Source organism: Prinia subflava, chromosome 18, assembly GCF_021018805.1.
Source record: "Prinia subflava isolate CZ2003 ecotype Zambia chromosome 18, Cam_Psub_1.2, whole genome shotgun sequence".
In the NCBI taxonomy this organism is placed as follows: Eukaryota; Metazoa; Chordata; class Aves; order Passeriformes; family Cisticolidae; genus Prinia; species Prinia subflava.
This window is the reverse complement of record NC_086264.1, coordinates 10,990,845-11,014,197: the sequence shown is the minus strand read 5'-3', so window position 1 is coordinate 11,014,197 and position 23,353 is coordinate 10,990,845. Positions and strand designations below refer to the sequence as shown.

Sequence of the window (23,353 nt, the reverse complement as noted above, 5' to 3'; positions counted from 1 at the left end):
GGGAGGAAGGGAGGGAGTAAAGGGGAGCGCGGCCCGCCAGTGGGAGAGGGCACTCACGTAGCGTTTCAACTTCTTCTCCGGCGGGGACTTTCGGAGCCAGCCCGAGCAGACCACCTCCCCGCCGCTCATGGCTGCGCCGCTGCCCGCCGGGGCGCTCCCTCCGCCTCCTGCTCCTTCTCCTCCTCAGGCGGCGGCGCCCGGGCCGGCCCGGCCGAGGGAGCCGCGATCGGCGGCGGCGGCAGCACCGCGCCCGGCCCGGCCTCCCGGGGCTGCGGGGCGAGGGGCGGGACGGGGCGCGGGGTGTGTGTGTGTGTGTCTGTCTGTCTGTCTCGCACAACAGCCCGCCGGAGCGGAGCGGGGCGGCGAGCGGGGCTGAGGCGGGAGGGTCCGTCCTGCCTCCTCCTCCTCCTCCTCGCCGCCGCCGACTCACACGGACATCGGCAGAGACGACAGGGGTGGCCGCCGCCCCGCCGCAACTTGGGCGTCCCGGGGCAGGCTCCGGGCTCCTCCGGGCTCCTCCGGGCTCCGGCCGCCGCCCCGCGCCGCTGGCGCCGCCCCCGGGCCGGGACCCTCCCGCCGGGCAGGGCCGCGGGGGCTTCGCTCCCTCCCTCCCTCCCGCCCGCCGAGCTCAGCGCCGGCCGCCGCGGCTCCCCGGGTCGCTCCTTCCCCTTCTTCCTCCTCCCCCTGCGCCGGGAGGAGGGAGGGGATCGGCAGCGCTGCTGCCTGCCCTCCCTCGCCTTCCCCTCGGCGGGGGCTGGGGCCGTGGCCGGGGGCCGGGGCCGCTCCCCGCCGGCCGCTGAGGGAGGGCTTTGCCCCGGAGCTGAGGGCGCCGTGCGCCCCCCGAGCCCCGCCTGCCCGCGCCCGGCGCTCCCCCCGAAACTCGGGAGCCTTTTCAAACAACAAGGGCTGGGAGCAGCGAGGCGGGCGGGGAGGGACGGCCGGGCTTCCAGAGGGATCCTGGGAGCTGTAGGCGGCCACCGGCCGGGACTGCGGCGGCGCGGCCGGGAGAGGAGGGCGCGGGGCCGGGGCCGGGCTCGGTCCCTGCGGGGAAAACAAATCAACAAATCAACAAACAAACAAACAGAACCCAGCCTAAAGACCCCTGTTAAAACTGCGTTAGACCCCTCTTAAAACTTAAATAATAGCGCGGCCAAAGTACACTCCTCTTAGGTCCTCCTCTCCTTAAGTCTGAAACTGCCTTAGCAAAAAAAAAAAAAAAAAAGAAAGAAAAAAAGTTTTAAAAAACCCTTTAAAATCATCCAAGCCATTCACCATCTCTGCTGTGGGTGCTCTCACTCTCCTCCGCTCCGTCAGAAATAAATAAGAATAACAACTAAATAAACATAATCAATAAATAATAGACTGTTAAATGAGGAATAATAATAGCGTACCTTTTAACAAAAATAATTATAATAACTTTTTAAAACTTTCTCTTTTTTCAGGTTACTAAACTGCAGGTTCTGGAATGGGATCGCTGCTGCGTTGTTTAGCCCCAGTGCTCTTCCACTGCAGAGAAATAGTCCCCCTAGTGTGCCTTGGCATGAAGGGAGACAACGATGCTGCCATTCATCCAGGGATAAGTGAATTAAAAATTACAAAGCTGTGCTTGTAGCATATAGGGGCATTCGAAGAAATAACAGGAAAAAATAAATGAGGAAGTGCAGAGGTGTTAAAATCTGTGCATCAGTTTCAACATAAGCCTTTTCATGATAATTATGACATTATGAAGCATTATCAAGCACTAAAAGAAAGATCATCAAAGAAGATATTTTGCCAAAAGCATTTGAAATAAGAAAAGAGGGGAAATGCCGGCCTTTAGCAATATTCAAAGCACACAAATCTGAGCATCCAAACCATCCTTGCATGAATTTCGCCAACATTTCCTTCCTCAGTGGGGCTGGTGAAAAGAGTGAAAAATTGATTTGGTTGGTAAACATGAACTCAGTTTGGAGATTTCAAGCTGGATTTCAGTGCAACTCTTTAGTTTAAACCACCAATGCCATTGTTTAAGAATCTCAGCACTTGAGATTATCCAAGTGCCAGATAAGACCACAAACTTTTCCAGCTTTCTTTAGAACCCTGGAGACGATTTAGTATGTGGAACATGTAGAGTCAGTGTGAACGAACTAAAAATGCCACCGGCATTAGGGCATTGTGACACGATCCAATGGTTCATTTGAATGCCATTAATTAACCCGTGCCTCGAGGGCCAATCAAAGAAAGCCTCTTTTGGCTTGAGCAGTCTCCATGGAGGCACCAACCAAACAAATTATCTGGTCCAGAGACACAAGATTGTCCCCGAGGTCAAATTTCAAAACATTACATTTGTGTTCTAAAACACGCTGAAAACAGTGTCAGCCTGGACTCCAGCAGAAGGTTTTGTGTATTTGTTTGTCAGTTTTGTGGAGGGGTTTCATCCCTGTCATGTAATGATAAAACGTACACTAGGGAAAAAGAGTTAATGTCATAGTGAGGAATAATAAACAATAAAACTTGCCTTTTAGACCATACTTAATTATTGAGCCTAGTCACAAGCCCCAAGAATGGACATAAAATATTTTTGTTGCATTGTGGAATTGAAGAAAGCATAATACAGCAAAACACAATTTCCAAATGTTAAGATGTTTCATGGACTGCTCCTTTCCTAGTCATGGCAGTGGATTTCCTTTTCTGCTCTCAGCCATTTGAGTTATCCCTCCACAGTCCCACAGCCTGCACTTCCCAACTCAGGAGGGGACTGTGACTCTCCTTCTAACTTAGTGAACAACTAGAAAATCCAAGAATATTAATCCTGTGATTAATATTTCTGTGCATATACAGCAGTTCATAATTTAGATATCCCGTATTAGGGTAAACTGAAGCAATTAAGGCTAATGAAATTCATAGAGTACAATATTTAGGTCTGACTCTTAACACCTGCATATTTACAACTGTAAAACTGTCTATGAAGAGAGTGGTGAAATAATTGCACTAGTCAGTTCCTCCATGGAGAAAAAAATTTTACACTGAGCCAACCTAGGCTAGGACTTAATTTCCTGAATTTAAGGATAAAAGTCACAAAGAGCTCTGTCAAGAACAACTGTTTGAGCTACACTTGTGTCCTGAAAGTTTAAACAACATTTAGCATGCCTCATTTTGAAATTCTCCTGCAGTATGGCTTGTGCTTGGAGGAACCAAACACCCTTCAGGACTGGAATCCTGTGTCAGGACATGACCACCCTCTCCCCTCTCTTTGTTCTCTCAGGCTGTTCCTTGGGAAGTCTGGAAGATAAAGGTGTTTTGAGCTCAATTACTTGCACTACAGAGGTCTTTGGTATTTGAGTACAAGGCCTTTGAGGAAGAGGATTTGTTTTTCTTGGAGGAAAGGGTATTTTGCCTGGTTTTCACAAGGATGTTGCAATGACAGCTGTTGGTCTCGAAGAAGAGGAGCTCGAGAAGGGAGCTCAGAAGGGATCCATCCTCTGCCCACAGCACCAAATCCTGCTAGAGCATCACTGGAATTGCCATTCCTGGATCCCACACAGCCCTGGCCACCTGAAGCTGTGCTGTTTGAGATGTTTCAGGCCTCTGGCTGGACTCTGTGACCAACCTGCAGAGCACACGATGCTCAATAAATAAAGCACACCTCAACCAGCGAGGTGACGCCGTTGTCCCCTGGAATTTGGTGACAACACACGCCTGGTCACAGTGCCAGGATCTCAGGAGGCACGAGCAAGGTGCCTTCATTCCTCCACCAACCTCGTGCTCCTCCACAAGTGCATTCCAAAATGTTTAAATGTGTTGTCCAAAATTTTGGAGTAGGCTATTTCTGTATCTTGCCAGATAAAGTAGGTCATGTGGAAATCCATTTGTCTCTGGCTTGCTTGCCAAGTCGCCTTGACGAAGGAAACAGGAGCTGATAGAAGAGGAGATTAAATACACATGGGTTTGCTTTCAAAAATACAAATGATGCTAATTTCTCATGCAAATAGCTTAGGAGTTCTGGGCTTGCATAATAAGATGGTGCTCACTACAGCTCCCAGCTCTGTGTTATGTTTCTAGCATGAAAACCTCTGCACTCCTCTCTGGTTTCACCTTTCACAGACTGCTGTGGCTCCTGATAATGATCCCTAAACTCCTCTATGCCCCTTTCTTACATCTGAACAAAAAATTTGTACTTTGACAAAAAAAAAGAACCAAACAGCCTAATTAAAAAAATAAATGGATTTTTAAAAAATTTTTGTATGTCAGTCTATATCCCAAAACATCTTTAGGTGTTTATGTAATAATGAATCATTGAAACAAAGAGAATTTCTTTTAAGTTTGCAAACACCTGCATTTATATATTTCTTTTCATCTCAAACACTTCCATTTTGATTTCAAAATTATTGCCAGGTAAATTTAACCTATGTAGTTATTTTGTGGATGTCATTTACTGTTTCTTTCAGACTGTAGTTATTTCGATTATTTGGCAAACAGATTGAGGAAAGTAATACAAAACAGATATAATTAAAAGAGATGACTGTATGTCCACACATTTTAGAGTTGTTTACTGGTTGTTAAGCTACCTCATCTCTTTTCTGATTACTTTTAATATTGGTGTAGGCAAATAAAGGCAAGAGTATACTGCAGAACTCATACAAAAAAAAAAAAAAGGAGCAGTTTTCAGTTCTGCAGGTGTAATACACTGAGATTCCCTTTGTGTATTCTGTGAAAAACTCATTCCCAGTGCTGGAGTGGAAATTCACTGGTAAATGTTTGTCCTCTGTTTTTTTGCCAGGGGATCAGTTGACTACATCACTTCATGCAAGGGAATTTCCCTTTTTTTCCTAGGCTAGTCAAGGAAGAAGGAGCAGGCTGGCTGGCCAGCCATGTAGAAACTTCCTCAAGTCTATACTGTCAAAAAAATAATCAGAACCTTTCCCTCCATAAGGACGATACCTTTGCACCTATGTACTGAAAATGACTTTTTCTATCATAAGAAGCATTTTACAAGTTCAGCCCAATAGTAACTTACTTGTCCAGCCACCTTAAGCTTGGTCTTGTAACAGAAATAAAAATCATTGTAGACATGGTTATGTTTCCAGGAAAAAAAGTAAGGCATGGTCATGACCAACACTCCAAAGCTGTGCACAGTCAAAGGAGGCACCAGCCAGGCTGAGCACAGTTTGTGCTCAAAAAGCACCAGGTGATATTTTTATTGAACACGTCCCAAAAGAAAAAATTATTGCAATGCAGAATCCTGGGGAACAAGTTTAGTCTAAGAGACAGCAAATATGGTAACACTGCAGGCTGGTGGTTTCTGTTCCTGCTAAAAAAAGTAGGCTCATATCAAAGAATGTTTTGGTCAGAGAGCTTTTTTATACAACACAACAATTTCAATAATTCTGCTTACAGTGCAAGTGTAATAGTAAGTTATGTCAACTAGATTTTATGCTTTTTCTTATCTTTCTTCTTCTGAATCTCCATGTTTAAAGAGTTCATAACAACTGGCATTTTGAAAGTAAAGTAGGGAAACCAAAAGATTACCTAGAAATATTTGAAGGGACAAAAAAAATTATCTAAATATCAGGTAGGGTTAAAGGGGTGTTTAGCTGGAGCTCCTCTCTTCCCCTAAGAGATTAAAGGGTTTTAATCACATTCACTGAATATTTCATAAATGTTCCTGTGGTTTTAGTTTGTTTGGGGATCTTTTGTTTGTTTGTTTGTTTTTCCTGAGGGAAAAAATAAAACATTTAGAGTTAGGATGTGAAAAAAGCAATTCAAATAATAATTTTGCTAAGTAGTGATTAGCAGTTTTTTTAAGGGTAGCACCTACTAGAATTCCCAATAAGTGGTATTGTAAATTTTTTTAATGGTCCTTTTTCCTAGCATTTTTAGATTGCTTGAAAGCTTCCTCTGGGTATTCCTGTTCCTCTAGGATCTGGATGTGTTGCCAGAATTTTCTTTATAAATCAGTGGTGCAAACAAAATCCTCACTCAAAACAGAGAGAAAGGTGCAAACAGAAGGTGAGTTGTGGTTAATTCACCTTCCCAGAGAATGGGAAAACTCATTTATACTTTATTTCTTCTTAATATTTCTAATCTGTTAATTTCCTGTTTCTTTCCTAATATTTTGTCACATGCAGTGGTGCAGTTTCTCTCTTCCTAGCCCAGCTCTGGGTGCATTTACAGCAGTAAAAAAGGAGGGGTTTGATCCCATTTGAGAAATGCCCAGCATGAGCCAAGGCAGTAATGCTGACAATAAGCTAAAGTCTAATTTGTCGCAGATAAAGACCTATTTACAATGCAAGCAAAGGTTAAAAGTGACTTGGAATCACTTCACGTGATAAGGTGAAAATTATTATAACCTCCCCTACATCTTATGACCTTGATTATTTTTATATACATCTCCATCTTCATGGAGGAATCAGGCTCTTCACTGCAAAACACTGAAATTTACACCACATTTTGTTAATAATGGTTTTGTTTGCAAGGAGATGTTCTGTTCTGGGTAAACAGTGAAACTCCTCCACGCTCTGGTCCAACAAAGCACGTGCTCCCATTTGAAAATGATCCAGCTTCTATGCTAAAATTTTCTGGCTGAAAATTGAAGATCATACAAACTGTATATAATTTATATTTTCTTATGAATGTATAATTAGAAGTTCCCATAAAACAGGTTTATGAAATTTGAACTGCTCCTAACTAGTAATGTCAAAGTTGTTCCAATGGCTTATTTTCATTAGTTGCAACATCCTGTAATCTTAATAAGAACACCGTGCCTTAAATATCCAATAAAAACAGAGCATGAAACCATGAAAGGAAATGATTTAAGAGTTCTATTGATATTAATGGTTGGCAGTGATTTTGTTTTAACATTATCCTGTAAGAATATGCAGCATTCCCAAAGCCACATTGCATACAAGTAAGGAACATGTATTTTTTTTAGGGCAGGTGGATGCTGTTATTAGTCAAGCAAAGAGAAAAACAAGGCAAAAAATCAAAAGTAAGGATGGGAGAAGGTAAATAGAGCTGTAAGCTGAAGGGAAGAGCAGTATTTGTATTGCCCATGGGAATTTTTGTCTGAGATCATAAATTTTTTGAGGTGGGGAATGCCTTTCTGCCTTGCATTTGCATAAGCAACCAGAAGAGATACACTTGCAAATACACATATTTATTCTACTTAACACAGTGTAAAGCCCAAATGCAAGGGGGCTGTAAACTTAAACCACTAAAGGGTTCATGCACAGCTATAAATTTGCTTTTAAATGGCCATAAGCTTGTGCTGCTGTTTCAAAACAGCCCAGCCAGAATCTCAGCACATAAGAAGAAATGCCCTGCAAGTTGTTGAATCTAAAATAACTAAAGTTATTTTGCACTATACTAAACCAAGAAGGAAAAGCACCTGACATTTCTCAAAACTGCATGAAGAGAAGGTAAAACTTTAAGTAAGAGACAATAAGATGGTGCAAAGTTTGGTCTTTTGGCCTAAACAAGCTGTAACTCAGCTTCTAACAGTTGCAATTTCCTAAGCTGCTCTGAGGAAAAACAGCAAAATGAGAAAGGAAGATGCTGTGTTTGCTATTTCCTGGTCGAAGTGCCTAGACAGCACCAGAGATGGGGAAGTGAAATTGCTTGGGACAGATGGATCCCACATTCAAAATATTTCAGAATGTGGCTGGAATGCCTCGGATCACATTTTAGAGTCTTCCATTTGGACCCCCAGTTGCTGTATGTTGTACCTGAGTCTGTTTGCAGACACAAACATGCCTTGCACCATGTTGTTATCAAGCTTTTTTTGGGATTTGTGACCTTCAGCTCCAGAAATGTGGGCTTGGTGGGGTAAGAAGAGCAGCACCCCCAGTTTGTCTGCAGAGAGGGAACCAACAAACACCAGGCAGCAGCTGGGGCTGCCTTCCTGCAGAGTGCAGGGCTGTGCACACATAATTACAGAGAAACTCCTCACACCATCATTCACAAACCATCCCTGTCCAAGGCAGACCTCCCACACCAGCAAGGCCCACGTGTCATGGGAAACACAACTTTGACAAAGCCACACGGTGTAGAACATCAGCAGCTTTCTAAGAGATCCACGAGAGTGAGCATCCCTTTGATTTATAAATCATTGCAATTGGATGGAACAGCACTAAGGTGCATGTGTGAGTGTATCCATAACCATATTCCTGTAATCTGGAGCATTAAAGAAGGGACTTTGCCCTGTGCAATCTCCTGGGCTTAAAAGCCTTTTCAGTATCCACAGGTATAATGATTTTAGAAGGCTGAAACAGTCAATACTATTTATTTATGGCTTTTTCCTACACTGAAACAATTAATGAAGGTTTGCAAAGCCTTTGTGGCCTTATTGTTATGGCCATGGAGACCTGCTGGTGCTGATGCAGCTTGTGGGAGGGCAGCCATGGATCCATGAAATGATACAAAATCCACATTTCCTTGGAGGTAGGGAATGTCCTGTGGGATAATCAAAACTGTAACTGTGCACAATTGATGCCAAATGATGCCCAAACAATTGAGTGCCATAGTTGTAGATTAATGTGATGTTGTGCATTGCTTTTTGTCATTTATAGATCTTTCCACACGAAGTAAGGCAGTGCTAACCACTGCCTTTTTCCTCAAACAGAGAGAAGAGAGGTCGTGCTGCCTTTGCATCCTGATTTTCAGGGCTCATTCTGTCCCTCTGAATTCCCTGTGCAGAGCTGGAGGAGCTCCAGGGCAGCTTTGTGCCACAGCTCCCACTAAAAATGAAATGCTGTCCCAGGAAGGATTGACCAAACCCAAGGAGAAGAGGAAGGAAAGGCAGACAACCCTCACAGGACCTTGGGATCTCAGTGAGCCGTGCCATAACAGCACCATGGGCTTTAACAATGCCATGATCACTTCTGATTTAGGATCAGCTCAGCCCCTGGCACAGGCTGCCCAGGGAGGTCGTGGGTGCCCCATCTCTGGAAGAATTCAAGGCCTGGTTGAAAGGAAGCAGCTCTGGGCAGCCTGGTCAAGTGAAACCTTTAAGGTCCCCTCCCATTCAAACCATTCTGTGATTTTACAATTCTCTCCATGCAAGAATCAGACACAGCTTCACCCACAGAAGGCTTTAAAATTAACACTTTATTACCACCAGTTGTACGTGCACGCTGCCAGTGCATTCACACACTGCAAACACCTGGTGCTGGGGGGTTTCACAAGTGAAGGCTCAAATCTGGGGAAAATGCCAGAGGAGAAACATCTTTTTGAAGAAGCAGAAAGCTCCAGGAAGCAGCAAATCTCTCCTCTGAGCTTTGAAGTGGGTAAAACATGCCAGAAACATGTGAATATCCATGGGCCAAGATTGCACCTGACTTGAAGAGGGATAAAGCACAAAGTGCTGTATTCACAAAATAGATGTATTGCTCCCTGCTAAGATGAAATTGCTCTCTTTTTTTCTCATTCAAGTAATCTGTTCTTTTAGGTGAAAAAAAATCAGCACTAGGCTTTTTGGAACTGACTCATAAGAGCAAAAATCTGACATAATAAGGATTTTCCAATGCTAATGCCATCATTAATGAATAAGCACTCCTATACCATTTTGGAGAACTGCCACCATTAGGAAGTCTGTTTTCTACAGAAGGAAGACTATTCACTGGGAAAGGAAATGTCAAAGGCAATTATTTTGCCTAAATGATCATGACTGTTTCTTTTGAAAAGCACTATAGCCATTTCTGACATGGTCCTTGAACTGAGTGAAAACCTAGCTGGAATATCACTGAAAGTTTGGAGTATAATTTTCTATCTTGAATTTTTATTTTAGATCACTATTGGGATTGAAAAAATGATGCTGTCTTGTTTCTTTCTTAAATGTAGCAGTCAGGATCTCAGGGCTTCCCAGTGCCTTTTTTCTTCTATTATCACCTGGGGAAAACTTTGGAAGAGTTTAGTTACTGTGAGGGGGAGAGTAATTTTCAGGCCCTGAAATTTCTGCTTAGTGCAAGCATGCAAAGTAATTAGCAAGTATTCCTGATGGGAGATCACCTGAGACTATCTCACACCACCTGTACTAGAGACCTCATTAGCAGCAATGCAATTAGGAGTCTCATTAATTATGTGTATTTAAAACACACAACTGAAGAAGCAGTGATACATTTTAAAGCCCTCCCTGACATTTTTCTGCTAGTAACACCCTCTTCTTACTTGAAAAATTGCACTTCATAAATTGCCCAGGATTTGTATAAGCTTTTTAGGTGTATTCTCTCCATGTAAATGAATGAATTATGATCCCTTTTAACCTGGGGAACAGGAGCAGATCAATCTATCACCTACATCCAAGTGAACTTGAAACTTGGCTGCATTTATGTCAAGCAGCCTTGGGTCTGCCTGGGCATCCCTGCCCTCTTGAATGTCCCCAGGAAGGAAAAAGGTGAAGGAGAGCACAGAAAAATGGGCCCTTGGGTCTTCTGTGCACAACAGCAAGTGATGGCACTGACAAGCAATGAGGCAATGTCATTGCAAAGAAAATCCTGTCATAATAAAAACAATAATAGGTTTCTACAGTCAGACAACCCGAGATTGTGCAGAGTGAACACAAAACTGTGTCTGCTGCAGTTTTCTTCTCCCAGAGTTTTTCCTGCTTGTCCCATCAGCTGTTTATAGGTGAATGCTTTGCCACAAGAAGCCAGGGGAGGAAGGTAACCTCTGGTGATTTGTACATCAGATGACACCCAGAGCAGTCATGTGCAACAGTGCAGCTCAGCAGACATTTCTCTGGGGCATGATGAACTTTTTGACTCCTATTTCTTGACTAGAAGTGGGAAGAGGCAGGACAGATTCTGCTGTAGGAAGAGTTGCAAAGCAACCAACTCCTTTGTCATTTGCTTCCCACCCTCTTCCTTCTGCTCAGCAGCCCCAGTCCCTGTGAAAGTGTACCCAACCACAATAGTAATGACAAAACCAACAATAAATAGAAACTCCTTCACACACAGCCCTGTGAAATTATGTAAAGCAAGGAAGAGCTTCAGAGGACAGCAAAGAACAAGGCCAGAATAAGAAGCAGATGGGAATGCAGCTAATGGAGAGGAATATGTTTCTGATATGGAAAGGCAGCCTTGCTAAATTTTTGATCAAACATATCTGCACTTTCAATAGAAACCAGAGACAGGGTATGAACCCTGAGGCAATGTGGCACAAGAAAACATATTTTGCTTAGGTAGTTCCCAGGGTTATTTACCTTGAACAATCAGTGCTGATCACTGATTGCTCTCTGCAGTTGCTTCTGCACCTTTACCGTTAGTGCCTGAAAGAAATATTTGTAATAACAAATCCGAATTTTAATTTCCGTGAAAGAAACAATAAATCCTGTCATAGAATCTGAATTCATGTGCATAGGAAAAGACAGACTTCTCTGGGACAGGATTATTCTCCATTTCTTCCCCTGCACGTGCAAATCTGTCCAGTTCCAGTAATGAGTGTGGAGTTGAAAACCAATATTTGATGCCTAATCTTACACTTCTGTCTTCTTCCAGGGTCCTTGGCATCATTTGATTGCCCCAACTTCCACTCTTCTCCAAAAAGGTCTGAGATTCCTTGGTTGTGGACAAAAGTTTAGAAAGATGACTCCTAAGCCCCATATGGATCTATAATTTATCATTCAATCAGCCTTTCAAAATACTTTCAGTTAACAAAGTAATTTTCTCACACATTTCTTTGCCTCCTCTTTCATAATTAGGGTGGGAAGGAGAAAAGGGAGAAAGGCACAGAGTGGAATTTAATTTCACTTCTGTGTGAGCCATGCAAGTGGAAAGGCTGGCAGTGGAGACCCCTTCACACACATAAGGGGCAGGTTTGGCACCTAAAGCAGAATTAATCATGGTAACAATTCACTGAAAAACACAAAGAAATGAGATCCTTAAATCTGACAGGCCCTGATGCCTAAAATTAATTAAAATGTATTTCAGTTTGTGCTATAGCACTCACTAGATTTCTCTGCCTCCCTCAAAAAATTTGAAATTATATATATATACATGTATATGAGGCAGCTCCCCATTAGTCAGAGCAAAAGATGCTTTATATCTTTGGACCTTGGTTCCAGGCACCAGCACATTCCAAATTCTCCTGGCTTTTTGGCCCATGGTATGTGGACTCTTTCTGGCTTGAGTTAATCTAGTGGCTGGATTAAAGCCTTGTTTTTAAACCTGGGAGCAAAAAGGACAAAGAGAAATCCAAGAAGAAATTGAGCAAAACATGACACGGAGGTGAAATCTTGTTTTCCACACGTAGGGCCAAATGTGAAGTCAGTGGAGTAGCTTTGAACATGCAGTGGTGGAGCTGAAGGCAGGATTTGGCCCTTGGAGCTGGGGATTACTGGGTTTGGAAGAGAATTCTGCTCGCTCTGTTGCAGCTTGGCTCTGACAAAATGTGACTTCTGGACCTTCTTCCAACAGGACGGGAATTATTTCAAACAATAATCGTTTTGTTTGCATAGCTTAGGATTTCACTCAGTTATAAATACATCTTTTAAATTAAATTTCCCTTGGAAAACAATGATTAAAGGAATGAATTATTCCTTAAACTCGGGGTATTCTTGGTGAAATCTAGAACTTAGGGTGGGGTCTATTGAGCCCAAACCACAGCTCAGTTTTTGCCATGACCACAACAATAGGATGTTCAGTCTCAAGCAGAGATTCAGTTGGCCTCACAGTTTCCTTTGCCTTTCCTATAACAAGGCAAAAAATTCACAGGCAGCAATGGCACAAAATTTGTTATTTTTCTCTCTCTCCCTGCTCAGTGAGGACAGACAAACCGTGGCTTTCAAAACACTTCAACTGTGGACCACACACAGCCTGAGGTTAACACCATCACTGTTGCTTTGTCAGGCCTTTCTTGTCTGCTCTGCCAAATGAATTGCTTGTTCCTTTATTAAATAGGATTCTTTTCCAGTAGCCATCTCCCCTAACCTCAAAATTATCTCTTTCCCTGGTGAAGAAAGACCAGCTGTGTTCTCTTGTCCCTTTGTGAAATGGCAGAGACAATATTTCACCAAGGGATGTTGTAGAATGTTCCTTGAAGCTCTTACAGAAAAGGCAAACAACAACAAAAAAATCAAAACTCCGTATTTTTCCTCTTTTTGGGGCTGGAGACTGAGTGTATGGCACTCAGGCTGTACTCTGGTTCCCCCAACATCTTTAACTGACCCTTCAGAAAGTAAAGACTGACTTTTCTTCACAAAATATTAAATTTTCTCTTAGATTAATACCTGTCTACGAGATAGAAGAACTCATGAGATATCTGTGAGATAGATATCTAGAAAGCCTTTCTGCTTTCTGGGATTTTTCAAGGGATGAGCAGGGTGGTTATCTAAAGGAAAGGCTTCTGACTGTGTGTGCAGAGTACCCGTCACTTAATGTATCTTTGGCCATTGTCAGCATTTCAAAGACTTCAGAAGTTTCCCTAGAATATCTGCAGGATTATCAGGATCTTCCCTTGTTCAGTTTTCAGCTCACTGCTCCTGTGTTCATATTGCCTCTCCTCATTTTCCTAGGACTGTGAGAAGTAGTCCCTGAGTCCAGCTTTCACTTTTTTTCTCTGTACAGTAAATTTTCTTCTGGTGTAGTCTTTTTTTTTTTTCCCTACCTTTCCCTTTGACCTCCTCTTTTCTGTCACCAGTTTTGTTTTCCTAACTTCTTATTAGCCCCTCACTTAGTAGCTCTGCCCAGAAGGACCATGTTAATAAATGTACAGTCATGGTCTAATCAGATCTAGATGTGATTTCTTCCTTTTGTTGACTGGCAGGTGATAGTTAAATCTTTTTCCTTTCCTTTCCTTTCCTTTCCCTTTCCCTTTCCCTTCCTTTCCTTTCCTTTCCTTTCCTTTCCTTTCCTTTCCTTTCCTTTCCTTTCCTTTCCTTTCCTTTCCTTTCCTTTCCTTTCCTTTCCTTTCCTTTCCTTTCCTTTCCTTTCCTTTCCTTTCCTTTCCTTTCCTTTCCTTTCCTTTCCTTTCCTTTCCTTTCCTTTCCTTTCCTTTCCTTTCCTTTCCTTTCCTTTCCTTTCCTTTCCTTTCCTTTCCTTTCCTTTCCTTTCCTTTCCTTTCCTTTCCTTTCCTTTCCTTTCCTTTCCTTTCCGTTCCTTTCCTTTCTCCTTTTCTCCTTTTCCCCTTTTCCCCTTTTCCCCTTTTCCCCTTTTCCCCTTTTCCCCTTTTCCCCTTTTCTCCTTTTCCTTTCTTGCTTTTTCCTTTTTCCTTTCTTGCTTTTTCCTTTTTCCTTTTTCCTTTTTCCTTTTTCCTTTTCCCTTTTTTCCTTTTTCCTTTTCCCTTTTTCCCTTTTTCTTTTTCCTTTTTCTCTTTAATGATTCTGACTAATAGTCAGCATTTCAAGCATATATGATTCAAAGGATTGACTCTTCCAGATAAAGTCAGTGTTTAAATAGCAAACCTCAGCAGAATGCACACGCAAAAGAAGCTGTTAAAAACTGACATCTGTGTTTTGCACGGGTGTGTGGCTTCACACTATTTTAAGTCAGTTTTCCAGAGAAAAAATGAACAGGGAAATATGGATTTGTACTGTTGAAGTTTCCCACGCTGAGGGGATGACAATTCCTCCAGCAGCACCCAGCAGAAGAGAACCCAAAGGAATTGCCCCTTCTCTCCACTGTGGGAGCACGCCCTGCTGAACAAAGGGCTCTTACACAGTGGGATCCACATCCTTTTTCCCCCTACTGGGACAAAACAAACCCAAGCAGACTCCTAAAAACAAAATAATCTGTGTATATAATCACTGGGTGAGGAGACTTTCCCCCTGCATGACAAACTGCACTGGGGAAGGCACACAGCCAGGCTGCAGGGACACGTGCTGTGACAGAGCTGAACCAAACACGTGGGGAAGGAAATCTGGGGACATCTGCACTGAAATGTGGACTCCTCTGAACTTCTGCAAGCAAATGATTAATGCCAGAGTATTCAAAGTGAAGTTCCTGTGCGAGGGAAGCTTGTATTTATAGATGTGCTATGTATAGATGTACAGATGTAGAACAGAAGAGCTGTATGGAATAGTGGGAATTTCTTCTTCTCAATTAGTTGATATGCAGAGGAGCACCACAAGAGCAACAGAGCAGAGAAAAGAGCTTGTTCTTGTCACACCCAAGTGGAAAACACAGTATATTTCTGCTAAGAACAGGGCTGGCATTAAAATCCTAGAGGTGACACCTAGAGGTGTCACTTTGATGGCCTCGGCAGAAACATTCATGGTACAGGAGGTCAGAAGGAGAAGTCTGGATCTGCAGGGCAGACACATGTTCCTTGAAGGAGGAGAAAAGTCATGAGGGCTTTGAGCCTTCCATTTCCTGATGGAAACTGCAGATGGATCACAGGGACAGCTTGTGGCTGCTCGGTCCCCAACAGGAGCACCCCTGCACCCAGCCTCAAGAGCCTCCAAACTGGATCTTCTCTGGGAAAGAGCCAGGCAGAGAGAACACACCACAAAGCTTGCTGTGAACAGCAAACAGAAAATTGATCTCTCCTGGTCCTGGGCAGGTGTCTGGGGACTGATGAACCTGCTGGGTGAGAGGAGATGCTCTCCCTGAGGAGACAGGAGCAGAGGAGTTGTGACAACTGCATGAATTCTTTGAAATTCTGTTCAGCAGACTGACCTGTACCCAGGATGAGGTGAAGTGAAGTGAAGCGAAGTGAAGTGAAGTACAGAACCCAGACTACCATCCCCTGCAATAGAACAAGAAATGCATCACCAAAAAGGGCAGGGAGCACTGCTGAGGGCTCTGAAGCAGGGGGTGTTGAGAAAACACAACCTCCAGGAGTCTCCCTGAGCTCATCCCTCCCTGCTATCAGCAGGGCACAAGTCATGACATTAAAATGTTGTGCTCTTCTTTTTGTCACTGGCACAGCACAACAAACACTCGAGTCAATTAAATCAGATAGCGAGGAGCCATCTCTGAATCCAGTAAAACCTAAATTCACATGAGGTATTCTAAATAAAAGGAGAAGGCAAGCAAAGAGTCACTATCAATAGCAGATTCACCTGGCTTGGAATCATGTGTGGCCAGCCAAGGATGATGTTCCAAAGAAACTGGGGAAAAACAATGTGTTCAGCTAGTTCCCCTTACAAAAATTAGAGTTAAAATAAAAACATGACATCCCAAAATCCCCTGACAAAAGGCTTGCTTTTTCCACGGGGCCTGATGAATGTGAACTGCAAGAAGCTAATGCTGTTGAAAGGAAGAAAATTGGATAATGTAAAATGTGGTGCTGGTAAATATCCTTGTGTGCCTTCTGGTTAGTAAAATAAAGAACACTAATGTTAGCAACAGAGATAGAAAAAAGTAGATCATTTCCAAACCTGAGCAGCCACGGACACATACTTTGGTTGTTTTAGATATGGCAATGGAAATAACTATAAAATATTTGTCATAGCAAGGTGGGAGGGGACAACCAGAGGAGGAGAGAAAGCAGTTTGTTTGATGATGATTATAATCAGAAATCTTTGTGCAGCTGACAGAACAGAGCACTACAGAAGAGCATAAGGGAACTCTGAGGGATATGAAAGGAAAAACAAACACTTATGGAAAACACTTATCTGAATGTGAATGTAGAGAATTCAATGAATTACCAGATATTTGAAAAGAAGGTTATGATGTCATCACTACATTTTGTCTCCACACTCATCTCAGGCTGACATCTAAGCAAGGGTCATGCCCTAAAGAGAAGCAAGGGAGTAAGCACTGTCAAGTCTACATCCAGTAGCCTAAATTAATTTTTAGGATTTTAAAAATGTTTTAGTTTCCACCTTTCCTTCAGTAGCCACTTAACCTGATAAAGTTTGCCTGACAATATGTTAGCTTAATTTACATGGGTGGTCTTGTAGGAGAATCATTCTGCAGTCAGGTAGCTGTGGGGAATCTTGAACTAAACAGATCTGTGAAAGCAAACTGAACCTATTTAAATATCTGTATCCTTAGTGGATAAAAGCTCTTGGCAACCATTAAGCAAAGGGAAGTGTTCTTCCTGTAAATATTTTTAAATTTCTCACTTTAGAGATCTTTTCCAAAGGACTCAGTACACCTCTTGCAAGCAGTAGAATGCAGCTTAAAAAGCAGTGTTGTAATAAGCATCTATCTAGTCTGGGAAAACAGATTATGTTTTTAGACTTATTAGCTAAAAACTATTAATTAACCCATTTTTAAATACTGTTTATCCTCCTGCATGAATAGTGACAGGAATAAATTTAAAATATTAGCCTTATAAATAGCTAACAAATTTTCTAAATGCTTGACTGTAAGGGGAGCTGAATTTTTCTTTAAAACTGATTAATATGTGTTATAAAATTATGGAGTTTTTAATCTGAAAGACAAAAGAGATAAGGCAGGATACAATGAAGGAACAATTTGGAAAATTCCAGGTTTATTTGTGTTTCTCCCTCCTCCCTTCCTTTGGCTGCTGGTGGTCTACAATCCTCTGAGATCTCCTGCTGATGCAAATGCAGCGGGGACTGACTCCTCCCATCCTGGCAGGGAATCAGCTCCAAGGGCTTCTCCCACTTTGCACCCTGTAGAACTGGCTTTGTCACTGGCCAAAGATGAGTTTACTGGGAGGCAAAATCCCAAATTAAATAAAAAACTGATGCTTGTGATTAAGAAAGTACATCAAACACATCTGGAAGGTGCCTGGGTTTGTCCAGGAGGAGACACTGGAATGTGGATGTGGACTAGGCTGGGCCATTATAAACTTGAAGAATGTAGGTCAGGCTCACTGCAAATCTGTTATCACATCTTTATTTTCCAGAAACAAGATGAGAACATTTAAAAAATAAAAGACAAACTAATCCTTTGGGTCAATGATTGAGGTTACACCGCGGCAGAATTTTGACTCCAAGATCAAAGTCCATCATTTACAGTAAATGATTTTTTATTCATGTAGCGAGGTGTTGATCAGCAGTTTCTTATTTTTACAAAGTCGTTTCTTCTGCACTGCACCAGAAGAAACTACTTTGTAAAAAACCCTTGTTTTCTCTGAGTGTCACACAGGTTGAAAGTTCAGCCATGGTGGATGATCCTGCTCACTGGTGCTGTGACAATGTCTAGGAATGAAGGCTCTTAGGCAGAATTTTGTACTGGTATTTCCATGGATTATTGCCATTTTTTACAAATTTGTGGTCCCTCAAGCAGGCTCCTCTTGCTGCCTGCAGCCAGGCAGATTCAAGTTCTTTGCTGCCCAGAGCAGACTGTAATTCTCCTCCTAGTGCTCATTTCTGAAGATGTTAGGCAGAAGGGATTGGACCTCTTAGGTATTTTTTGATAATTATATTACACTTGTATCATTCCAGCCTGCTTCTTGCTCTCCAGTGGGTATACAAGGGGTGGGGAATTTAGACTGTGAGGCAGAGAGACATTTCCTGATCCTGGAACTGGTCTCTCATCCCAGCCTAGCCAAGCTTGGATGTTCCCTTCAGCATCAATTCCCTTCTCCCAGAGCAGAAGCCCTAAGGATGACAAGGCTGCCTCTTGTCCAGCATCTAAGAGAGGTGTGAGTGACAACAGCCCCTGAGAGATGTCAGTTCTCCAGAAGTGATTTTTGAAGCCTAAATCACCAAAAATCAAGATATTTTTGCAGATTGAAGGAACCAATTTCTTCTCAAGCATCCAAGTGTTCTGAGCCAAGAGGTTCTGTACCCCCAAATTTCTGCAGGCTTCAGAACAGCAGGAATTAGAGGTGTGCAAGCCCAATTCCTCAAGTTCCCTATCAAAAGTTTGACTTTCTTGTTGTGCAGAAATTATAACCAGGTGTAATTTGAGTTTAGTGAAAATTTTGTGCGCCGATAGCTTTTATCCTGTATTTTTCCTTTTCCTCCCAATGGCAAACATTGCATTAATAATTACAGCAGCAGAGTGGATATTAGTCTTGTCTGCAAAGGCTTCAAGAACTGAAAAATATACCTGAGACATTAGGAAGTCAAGGAGGGTGTAGTCTATTTTAAAAGGCAGATATCCAGCTCCAGGTGGTTGGAGGGGCAGAGCAGAGCTCTCATTCCTGATGTGGGTGGTCTGGCCTGAGAGCTGAACTCTGTGAGGGAGTGGACTGCACAGTGGGAGAAAGAAAGCTGGAATTTATTGCTCTTTCACTTGATTCCTTTGAGTAGAAGTTATTAATGGAATATGTGCAAAGGGAAAGTTGCTGGTAGAGCTGGCAATGCACAGTTTGAAATTACTAAAGGTATTTAAGACAACCTTGGGAGAAAAAACCACAGAGAATAATTTTCAAATTAGAAGTAGCTGTGGGGTAAGGACTCAGCTCTGAAAGGATTCTGAATTTTGGAAAATCTAGATCCAAATCTTTTGGGCCATGGCAAGCCACATTTCTTGTTTAAAATCTTTATTTTGCATCCCCAGGGGTTTTCCTGTTCTTGTTTAATTTATAGAGCACAAAGGATTATTTAGGAGGGTCAGGGTAGCATCTTCCTCTGGTGATGGCATAACAGGACCCCCCTATAAAAGGGTTTTTTGGGAGTGCTGTAATTCAGCACAATCAACTCTCTGGCTAATGTGCCCCAATCCATTACTCATAGGCAAAAGATCTCATAATCATTTAATATTTTACAAGCAAAGCTTTTCAACCCCATTTTAATCTGGAAAGCACTTTTCTGTCAAAGAGAGGAAATGCTTTTATTCCTTTAATTTAAAAAGTAAAAATAGTTGTACTTTCACTCTCCATGGAACATTTTTACCTGAGTTTGTGATGCACCAGAGATGGGAGCAGGTGCAGGAATTCTGCAGCACCGCTGGGAAACTGGACCAAACCCCTGTGAAGATCACTGGAAAAAAGATCTGTTTTTAGTGGCACCAGTCCCATGTATGACAGAGCAGAGCTTGGGCTCTACCTTCAAGGTCACTGATGACAGCAAATAGAAAAAATGAAATAAAAACCATTCTAGAGCAGCTTGATTGGAGGGAGTGAATCGGAAAACAACATTTTACATGTAACATACACTAAGCTATAATTAGTCTAAAAGGTTTAACCTACTGAAAGCAAGTTTAAGGTTGGAATTTTGTTTGAAAAATAGAAAGCAGTGTTACCTAAATTTCTGGAGAAAAAGTATTTTCAAATATGTTATATCTAGTATTCTTAATTTTTGAAATTCACTATTTCCAAACAAAATTACAGATGGACCAGGGAGCATGTGGGGTCTCCATCCTTGAGGATACCAGCTCCATACAGCCCCTGGCTCACCTCTCCCTGGATGGGACAGGGTAAAAAAATGGGAAAACCTGTGTTTTGTGCTAAAGACAAATTAACAAACAAAACCAAAGCTGTGTGTGTTAAGAAGAGGGAAAAAAAAGGATTGATTTAGCACTTCCCATGGACAGGCAGGCGTGCAGCCATCGCTGAGAAAGCAGGGCTCCTGTTTTTAACACGGAATTGTTATTTGGGAAGGCAAACACCCCCCAAAGTTCTCCCTTGCTGCTCCTTTCTCCTGGGTTTTCTTGCTGGGCACGTCGTGTGTCCCTGCTGTGCCCTCCCAGCTCCCACTGGAGGGGCAGAGCGAGGAACAGAAACCCTCAGGGCTGTGCCAGCTCCTCTCGGTGGTGGCTCAGACATGGGGGTGTCACCAACACTCTTTGGGTCACAGATAAAAAAGAGAGCACTGTGCAAGCTCCCAAAAGGAGATTAACTCCAGCCCAATCCAGTGTATTGTTCTTTTTATGCCTCTAATGCTTATCTTCCTTAACTATCTCCTGATGTCACTTTACATTCAGTCAGCAAAACCAGTATTTTAGAGTTATTCCAGCATTTTTTATTCTGCTTAAACAGCTCTTCCAATCAGCTAGTTCTGTCATTTTTTTTTTTTAGTGATTTCTTTCAGTGAATTGGATATATCCAGCAACTCTGCAGTTGTAAAAGCCTCTGCCAAGAGAAATCCCAGAGCTGACAGGCTTCACACGTCACAGCTCCAGCAAGAGGAGCGCTCAGCTCCTGGCTCATTTCCACTCTCCACTGCATCCCAATAAATCAGGAGTCAGTTATCTCAGATTTAAAAGGTGTAAGTGGGAATTGAAACTGGGTTTAGGGTGATTCCTTCCAATCTGACCCATCCTGTGCCTCTGTTACTTGTTATGCTAACTAGAAAAATTAGAAAAAATTAGAAAAATTAGAAAAAACCCTAGAAAATTAGAAAAAAAAAAAAAAAGAAAAAAGGAAGAAAATGAGAAGGCAATCAAGGAAAAACAGAGAAAAGGTAATTGGGACAGAGAAGGGAAAAACAAACATTAACAGGAGAGAATATTTAGCTCTGGTTTGTAGCAGTGGAAAGTTGTTGGATGGCTGAAGGCAACTGGAACACCCCAAAGAGAAAACCTCAGTGATTGCAGCTTCCTCCTGTGGTTTATTGCCTGATATAGAATGTCCTGAATACATTAAATACCACAGGCTCATCATCACAAATGTGCTTTAATGGAACCAAGGGTCAAGGGCAGAGGGATGCTGAGGAGAAGGGATGGCCTCAGAGGGTGTGGAAGGGGGAGATGGATATTTCTGTGTCAGGTTAAAATGGGGGGAAATGGTTATTTCAGGTTAAAAGGTTGCTCTGTGTCTGTGCACGCACAGCTTTGCACACTACAGGGTTTCTGCGTTTATCAGCATGATTATAAAGTTCTATGAAAAAAATCTAGATGTGCTAGGCAAATGCTAAAAGATGGTTTTAAACTAATAAAACAAAAGGAAAAAGGATGCTAAAAGGTGCAATCCATCCCTCTTGAGAGAATGTTGTAAATAGCAGCTTTATCCCAAGATATTGCATTTTACAATGTCAATTTAATTCAGATTTTTAATGTACCTTTCTGACAGTCTTGAGAAGATTGTATGTAGAATAGTTAGCAAGAGACTTTTTGCAATTGGGACTTTATGAGATGTCAGAAATAAATGTGGGGAAGACTTGAGAGATCACTGGGGTCTCCAGCTGAGTCACTGAAAAAACTGTGAGCAAATTCTCTGGGAACCACTAAGTCCCCTTAGAGGCTCTGTGCACATTTCTATCTTGCTCTGCATGCAAAAGGAGCTCAAAGAAAAAAATTCTATATTTATGAAATCTGAATTCACTTCAGAATATTTTAATAACAATAATAGCTTGATTAAGATCTAAGTGAAAATACGAAGCTCTAAAATGAGTTATTTTAATGGTACATAATTTTCCCTTTTGAAGCTGTGCCTAGAAAGGAGTTAATCCTCGTGGACTGGAGAACACAACGTGCCTAGGAAAGGCCTTTTGAATGGTTGCTCATTTCTGCAATGTTAATGAATTGTGCAGGGCCCACCCACACGATGAAGACAGCAAATATCAAACTCTCAACCCCAGGTATTGCCAAAATTCAGATTGCTGTTCAGCCCCTTCCCATGCAGGCTTTGGGGTAAGTTCATTACTTTTATGGATATAAATTATTCTTGTACAGCAGAGTCTCACACTTAGTCCAGAACTGCCTGTTCAGGGATCTCAGGAGCTGTAAGATAATTAACATTGCCAATTTTGCCAGTGCCTTATTTATTACCCACACCTGAAGCCTACACAAACCTCTGGTTCCTGCGTGTGAAGGGAAGAAGGTGGGGTAATGATCACACCCCTGAAGAAGGTACCACAACACAAGAGGACTAAATTAGGGATGCTCACAACAACCTCAAGAGTTTTTGAGCATTTCAGTACTCCCTAAATATATTTCACCTGATGATCTAATTTCTGGATGTTATTTGCTGGGTTTTTTTGGTCTGAAGACCCTTGTGACTACAAGCAGCATCAAGAACAGAGCTAAATTCTGATCTGCACTGCTCACATAGGATTGAAAAAGTGTATTAATAACAGAGATGATTTACAGTGGGGTTATCCTTTCCACATAGATCCTGTGTCAAAGTAGAAGGAATTGCCAAGCACCATCAGCCCCAATTTCTCTGCCCACATCCCCTGTGTGTGTTCTGGCTAAATGCTGCTCCTTTAGGTCTGATTTGGGATCACAGCTTCCCAAAAGACCCAGGCTGAACCAAAACTTCACAGCCCCTGAAAAAGGGGAATTCACTTTCTCTTCCATCCCCATCCCTTCCCCTCATCCTCCTGCTTGCACAATGCAGTTTGTATCTCTATACATTTTTGGATTTCAGGCAATGACTTCTGCAAGATGTATTATCTCATCACTGGTGTCACAAAAACTTGTGTTTATAGGGATTTATTCCTTGGCCACCTCAGAAGGAAATGATCTAATTACAGACTAATATAGTAGGATCATTATTATGTTAGCTGCCCAAGCCTTCTTGTTATAAAACCTCTTTTTGTATTGTCTGTAATTTGGCAGTTTTAACTCTGTGACCAGATTTCTTTCATCCCACGAGGCTCCTTCAGTCTTTCATTTTCTTAAATAAAAATTTC

At 42.3% G+C, this 23,353-nt stretch overlaps 1 protein-coding gene across 4 annotated transcripts in view; it reads right to left on the bottom strand.

Moving 5' to 3' along the window:
* GAB1 (GRB2 associated binding protein 1) overlaps nucleotides 1–1,218 on the bottom strand; it is an 85,608-nt gene extending 84,390 nt beyond the window's left edge. The window contains exon 1 of one of the 4 annotated variants that reach the window (XM_063415383.1): nucleotides 58–1,218. In XM_063415383.1, coding sequence (XP_063271453.1) covers nucleotides 58–129 — 72 coding nt within the window. In that variant the 5' untranslated portion in view covers nucleotides 130–1,218. The remainder of the gene's footprint in view (nucleotides 1–57) is intronic. The other 3 variants (XM_063415385.1, XM_063415382.1, XM_063415384.1) reach the window with 3 other exon arrangements.
* Between the last annotated feature and the right edge of the window lie 22,135 nt (nucleotides 1,219–23,353).